Source organism: Mustela lutreola, chromosome 8 (genome assembly GCF_030435805.1).
Source record: "Mustela lutreola isolate mMusLut2 chromosome 8, mMusLut2.pri, whole genome shotgun sequence".
In the NCBI taxonomy this organism is placed as follows: domain Eukaryota; kingdom Metazoa; phylum Chordata; class Mammalia; order Carnivora; family Mustelidae; genus Mustela; species Mustela lutreola.
The window spans coordinates 139,496,820-139,503,768 of record NC_081297.1 but is presented as its reverse complement, the minus strand read 5'-3'; the positions used below and the strand labels follow the sequence as shown (position 1 = coordinate 139,503,768).

Genomic DNA, 6,949 nt, shown 5'->3' with positions numbered 1-6,949 from the left:
CCCACAAATATTCAAGAGACAAGCGGGGAAAAGTTCAGCTCCCCAAGGGTAACAGAGCCCAAGAAAAACACTTCAGGTTACTATCAGGCACTGGAGTTTATTATTTCACACAAAAGTTAGAGGCCAAGGCCACAGTGTTGTTAAACACCTCCCTCCCCCCCACCCCACCCACAAACCCACCCCCACTCTGCTATAAAAACAGAACATAACAAAACACCAGAGCTCAGGTGCAGCCAAGAACAAAGAGTGGCTCCAACAAAAACAAGACAGACACAAGACACAACATCTTTGCACATTTATATAAAAACTCGCCACGGCCCGCAGAGAAAGAGGTCATGGCATGTCAAGGAGACCGTGAACTTGGGACCCTTGGCGGTTCGAGACAGCTGCCACTTCTGGCCATGTCTTCGGGGCTCTGCTGCAGGAACTGGGGGTGCTGAGGGCCCAGGAAGGATACCTCATCCCACTTTGGAAGTTCATGTCTGTGAGCTGGATGTGCTTTGGGCTGGGGAAGATGCCACAGACTCCCTTCCCAAAGACAGGGATGCAACGACAGGGCAGAGGGCACCGACAACCCCTCATGCCTAAGGTAAGGAAGCCAGCCAAGAGAGAGTTCCTCTACAGAATGTCCTCCATTGGACAGAGTTCACAGTGTACAGGGCCAGCGCCCTTGCATTCACATGACATAAAGCCCCATAGCCACTGTCGCCACCAGAAAGCTGAGCGTAAGGACCCATCGGAGGAGCGGTGCCTGGGAGAGAACGTTGAGCTGGAGCTTCCCTCTGGGAGGCTCTGTGGGAGTCGAGTCTGCAAGAGAGAAGGAGGCAATGTCACCAACAGGTGGATAGAGGTGGGAGATATGAGGGGGTCCCAGAAAAACACAGCAAAAGCGGTCCCTAGTACTGTTCCTGCTCAATGCCAGGATTCTGCTAATGCAGACAGGGTGCCCTCTGGCCACTGCTTGGATCCCTCCAAAGACAGGGAGCTTACTACTCCTCGAAGCTGTCCACATTTCCATCTTCAGCCAGCCCACACTGTGAGAACACACCCTCCAGGGCCTTGACGGGACCGCACTTTGAGAACTGCTGCATGAGGGCAAAGACCCCTCCTCCTACCAGGTAGCCCAGCCCCTCCCATTGGACCTGGCCTCATTCCCACGTTCCCAGGCACAGTTCCGCCAACAGAGGGTTCCACGTGGTCCCGGCTCAGGTGGGGAAGCCCCAGGACAGGTTGGGGACGGTGGCTCCAGGAGCAAAGGCAAAAGACCCAGGGGTTCCTTGTCCTCCCAGTGTCCCATGGCATAGTAACAGCTAGGACAGCTCCCGACTCTTGATCTCAGCTCAGTTCACAACCTCAGGGTCATGAGATCAAGCCCCACATTGGGCTTCACACACACACAAAAAAGAGGCTCTGCCCAGGACTCCTGACAGTCCTTTCTGTGCATGTCTGTACTTATAAGCCAATGAACTAGAACTTGTCGACTGCCCTTGATTTTAGAGATGGGGAAGACTGAGGCATGGAGAGGCTGCACAGCTGGCCCTGAGCCACACCAGAAGGACGGCCCCAGGCCCCTGTGCCCATGCCCTGCTTCTCATTTAAAACACTCAGAAGACAGAACAGCCAAGAGGTACTGGAGACAGACCACCGGGCCCCAGGCTCTCCTCCCACAGAGCCCATCCCAGTAGGTCCGGGGGCCTCACCTTGTGCCCTGCTGCCTGCCCGCCGGCGCAGCCCTGGGGCCTGTGAGGGGCTCTGGTCCTCGGCGTCCCGGCTCAGCAGCTCCTGCAGCTCCTCAAATAGCTGAGAGACAGAAGACACACAAGCCCGACCCGGTGAGAGATGGCGGTAGGCCCCAGCCAATGGTGGTATTTTAAGCTGTCCTCAGAAATCTTGATGACTTCACGAAATCGTGAAGAAAAATACTAAGCAGTCCCATTCCTGTCACCCAGCTTTAGAGGAAAAATGTCACAGGTGCATCTGTGTCGCCTGCCTGCTCCTCCCCATGTGCTTGCAGATAACCAGCTTCCTGCCATGGGGACATCCTGGTCATGCCCTTCCCCTGTGTCCTGGCCACACCTGCGCCACCTGGGACCCCCTCTCCCCGCAGTGCCAACCTGGCCACATAACCACGCACCCACGACATCAATATTGTCAGCGAGTGCGGTCACAGAGGGCTACAATGGTACCCCATCACATGCCCAGAGAACACAAACTAACAGAACAGGGCTGGCCCTGTGCCAGCTCCTGCCATGATCAGTATGAACTTGACCCTCCCAACAGCCCTAGGAGGCGGGTACTGTTCTATCCCCATTTTATAGATGGGGCGACTGAGGTAATAAAGACCACCCAGCTGGTCAGTGGCAGACCTGGAGGCCCAGCTTCACCACGACCCCCGCCCCGGGCTGCCAGACCCTCACCTGGATGTTGAGGAGGAACGCCGTCTTGGCCTCCTCAAGGACTCTCTGCCTGACCTTGGGGGTCATCTCCAGGGAGTTCATGCGGGAGCGGTAGAGCTGCTTGAACTTGGTGGCGCTGGCGATGTTGGGGAAAGTGAAGAAGTCCACGCCCTCGCCGGAGCTGGGCAGGTCCAGGGCCTTCTGAGCGATCTTCTTGAGGACCTGGCCCCCTGACAGGTCACCGAGGTAGCGGGTGTAGGCGTGGGCCACCAGCAGCTCTGGCTCCTTGCGCCCCACCTCCTGGAGTCGCTGCACATAGCGCCGGGTGGCCTGCGTGTAGGGGATGGCCTCCTGCCAGTGGGTTCCGTACCAAAAGGCCATGTCCCGCTCCAGGGCGGCCTTGCGGTGCAGCTCTTCTGGGAAGTAAAGCGGGGCGAAGACCGGGTTGTCCTTGTTGCGCTCGATCTCCTCCTCCAGGGCCACGTAGACATGGTAGAGAGAGGCCATCACCAGCTGAAATGGTCACACGAGCGGGTCGGGCTGCTGGCCTCGAGTAAACACCCCATCCAGCCCCTCCGCGGCGGTCTTGGCGAGACCCTCGTGACACCCCCACCCACCCAGGAAGGGCCCCCCCACCTTCTGCTTGCCCCCGGCCCCATCCCCCTCAGCACCGCAGAGGGCAGGTCAGGGGAAAACTCGACCATGCGCTTGACACACCTGAAACCCTGGTATTCCACGGATGAACACGCAGCCTAACTCAGCCCTTATAAAACTCCACAGAGGACTTATCATCCCCACTTTACAGAAAAGAAGCTAAGCTTGGAGAGGGTAGGAGATGGTGAGCCCTCACGGTTAGCAAGAAATGAAACTGGAGTCGGGCCCAGGCGTTGCCAGGAGCCAAGGCGGCCCTGGAGCAAGGGAAGACCTGAAAGAACGTATTCACCGGAGCTTCCCAGCGCCTCTGCACTTGGACCTCCAGGTGACTGTCTGTGGGGCCGAGTCTCCTTCCCAGAGACCCACTCTGAACTCCACCACCTCCAGAGGCTGGTCTGGGGGGGACCAGCCCGGCACAGCTTGACTTGGGGACCCTCCCATCACACTTTAACCCTCAATCTGGAATTTGAAAGAGGACAAAGTTTAAGATGCTCTGGTTGAGGTTTCCAAGTTCTTTCTGAGCCACAGACATTCTCAGTGGGGGCAGAAAGCCAGGAAGCCTGATACAAAACCACACGGGTCATGAAGTGAGCTGACCTGGTTTGAACCTGGGCTCAGCCGGGCCCAGGCTGCGGGCCCTGGGGTAAGCCACTCGCCCTCTCTGGGTAATTGAAGGTCTGAGCAACTGTGTCCAGACCAGCCTCGGTCCCCTCCCCTGCCAAAGAGGACAACTATGTCCTCCAGGGGGCTGCTGGGAGAGTCAAGCAGGGTGACCCAGGTCAAGTACAAGGCACAGGATGGCACTTGGCCCTCATTTCCCCGGCTGTGGTGATAAACGCCACCTCCTTCAGCATCATCTGGGTGAGCACTGGGCTCTCTCCCGGATCTCCATGCTCACTTCGAACTTAGAGGCTTAGAGGTAAGATCCAAAGTCCCAGTGGCTGGGGGTAGGATACCCCGGGAGCCACCTCCCTGGCTCCTGCTGCCCCCCAGTCCCAGTCCAACCATTGGGTGCATGCCATCTTTTTGAGAAAGGAAGGAGGAGCACAGGGAGAGGGAGCTGAGACCAGATGCAGCAGTCGCAGGAGGCAGCCAAGGGCCTGACCCCCCTAGAACAGCACAGCACCTGCCACCAAAGCGTCTCTCTGGTTGGAAGTGCGGGGAGCATGCACACCACAAAAGGAAGGGGTATCAGCAGTCGGGGGATAGGGCTTACCACCTCAGCAACCCCATTCAACCTGAACAAGCCTGTCCTCACACTGATGACTGAGCACCCGACCCCGGCCTCATTGTTCGAGTGCTCGCCCGCTGTTTGCATGAATTCCTGAGCTGCGTGGGCAAACAGCAAAAATCCGTGCCTAGCAGAGAGTGGGTGCCTAAGAAGACCCCGCTGTCGTAAGCGGCCCACAGTCTGCCTGGTGAGGAGGTGGCTGTGCTCGGGCTCAAACCCATGCCACCCCCTGCCTCGGGTCAGGAGCACAGGCTCTGAAGGAACACCAACCTCGGTTTGATTTCAGCCTTTCCCATTTACCTCCTGGCTGTGTGACCTCCCGCTAGCTGCTTCACCTCTCTGGGCCTGCTCTTCCTTGCTTTCCTTTCCCCAGACCTGGGGCACAGATCAGCAACGGAGTGTGTAAAATGCCCAGCACAGAACAGGTGCTCAGTGGATGGCTCTAGAGCCCCAGCAAACCCTGCCCCCCACAACAGCACGTAGCAGGCTGTGAATTTGCTGTGTGACCTTGAGCAGACCACCTTCCCTCTTTAAGCCTCAATGTCATCTGCAAAATGATTCCCCTGGACATGCCCCTCTCGTCCCTCAGCGTCCCTGGTCCCAATCCCTGCTCAAACCACTGGCCTGAGTGCCTGGGACACACACCCATTACGTCCTCCAGCAGGGCTTGTCCCACCAGGCCACATACCTTAAAACCTTTTCGGGTCACCAGGCCTTTCTGGAAGTTCTTCATGAACTCGGCATTCTCTGCCTGGACGTGCACTTCCTTGGTGGCTTCCTTCAGGGCCTCTGACAAATCCTGGGGCATGCTGCAGAGGGGAGGCGGGGAGGGTGAACAAGGGTGGCTCTGAGCAGGGTTCCTCCGAATGCTGGAGCTCCTGGGGACACCACCTGGGTATCCGCAGGTCTTCGAGCACTATCAGGCTTCTCTGAAGAAGTCAGTCCAGCCTGCCACCTAATACAGGGGCAACGTTCCTGACTGCCTTAGGATGCAGCCCCGACAATGTGCTCCAAGTCACACAACCAACTGGGAAATCCTGGCACCAGTCACTATGGGGGAGGGGGGTGGTATTTGCAAGGCCCAGTGAGAAGCAGCCCCAGCATTTTGAACATTCATATTTTAGGTCATAATTGCTTCGATTGGCTTTAGACCCAAGATTTAATTCATTTATTCTGTTGATATTTCAGACACACATCTCTTATAATGTTACGCTCATCATGAAAGTGCTTGGGTTAAAAAAAAAATCTGCAGGGGCGCCTGGGTGGCTCAGTGGGTTAAGCCGCTGCCTTCGGCTCAGGTCATGATCTCAGGGTCCTGGGATCGAGTCCCGCATCGGGCTCTCTGCTCAGCGGGGATCCTGCTTCCTCCTCTCTCTCTCTGCCTGCCTCTCTGCCTACTTGTAATCTCTCCCTGTCAAATAAATAAATAAAATCTTTAAAAAAAAAAAAAAAAAAAAAATCTGCAAAACTCTATTTTACTCGAAGAAAAAGTCCCTTTCTGGGAGTATTTTTGCTCTATGTCTGCATCCACCTCCCACAGAACAGTTATTTCTCCTTTCTCTCTTTTTCTCCCTCACCCTTTCCAGAAACATCACCCTGTTCTGTACATGCTGGTCAGACTCCCGGGAGAAGGGAAGGAGCCACACTTGGAGGTGAACAGACTGTGGTTCAGATCCTAGCTTGGACACCTGCTAACCAGAGGGCCTTGGGCTTCCCGCCTCCCTGAACAGGGCAGTCCTCATCTGTAAAATGGGGACAGGACAGCCACTGTGGTGTCTCCTTCAGGGGCTGGATCCCTAGTAAGAGGAGGACGTGGCCACCAGGGGGCTCTGGTAAGAGAACCAGCCACTGTCACCCAGGCACCACAGCCCCACAGATTCTAGATTAAGCAGAAAGCACCTCCAAAGACATTAAAAAGTCTAAATAAATAAATAATAGAATAAAATAAAATAAAAACCACAGGGACACTCCCATCTGATCACCCAACCTGTGGCAGCCAGACGTGTAAATAACCTTTCTCCCTCTAACGACCCCACCGGTTGAGACCGAAACCCGGCTCCTTAGTTCAAAGCCCTGGGGGACTCAGGGAAGAGGCTCCCGGCACTGTCTCCGGGAGGGGCTGGAGCCGAGAGCTAGGCGGCGCCGCAGGGGCTGCGCACCCGGGAGAAGCCGGTGCCCCGCGCCCCGCGCCCCGCGCCCCGCGCCCCGCGCCCCGCGCCCCGCGCCCCGCGCCCCGCGCCCCGCGCTTGCCTGTCGGGCTGCGGGCGCTCCATCCTGCCGGCGTTCGGTGTCTCCGGGGCAGGCTCCGACGTCTCCCGGACGCGCAAGAGGACGTGCGAGAGTGACTGTGCCGAGCGGGGCCGCGCCGTCCATTTATCCCAGCCGCGGGTCACGTGGCGGCGGCCAGCAGCTGATCCCCACATTGGGCCCGACGTTGCAACACCCGCGCCGCGCCCGCCCCAGGCCAGCGGGGGTGGAGGGGGAGCGGTCATATGACCCAAGGAAAACAAAGCAATTTAAAACAGGACGCTTAAAAAAAAAAAAAAGAAAAGAAAAAAGAAAAAACTTCTGGAAATCTGAGCAGCCCTGTGATTTCGTCCCTTACAGAGGCCCCCATGCCGGGATGGGACCTGCGCACCCTGGGATTCTGGAAGGTCCAGAAAGCTAG

General features: G+C 57.1%; 1 protein-coding gene across 1 annotated transcript; it reads right to left on the bottom strand.

The window, feature by feature from the left end:
* Positions 1-280: 280 nt before the first annotated feature.
* On the bottom strand, positions 281-6,689 carry HMOX1 (heme oxygenase 1). The gene is made up of 5 exons (XM_059186810.1): positions 6,532-6,689; positions 4,970-5,090; positions 2,418-2,909; positions 1,701-1,800; positions 281-807 (listed from the first exon to the last, which is right to left on the bottom strand). The coding sequence occupies exons 1-5, from the start codon at positions 6,552-6,554 to the stop codon at positions 677-679; spliced, it is 867 nt and encodes a 288-aa protein (XP_059042793.1). The 5' UTR covers positions 6,555-6,689; the 3' UTR covers positions 281-676.
* Between the last annotated feature and the right edge of the window lie 260 nt (positions 6,690-6,949).

Excerpts from the sequence above, each read along its gene's own strand:
- HMOX1 (XM_059186810.1), bottom strand. The coding sequence starts at position 6,554 with ATGGAGCGCCCGCAGCCCGACAG. Across the intron at positions 5,091-6,531 it reads GAGCGCCCGCAGCCCGACAG|CATGCCCCAGGATTTGTCAG; the intron begins GCAAGCGCGGGG and ends TCCCCTCTGCAG. Across the intron at positions 1,801-2,417 it reads CGTTCCTCCTCAACATCCAG|CTATTTGAGGAGCTGCAGGA; the intron begins GTGAGGGTCTGG and ends TCTGTCTCTCAG.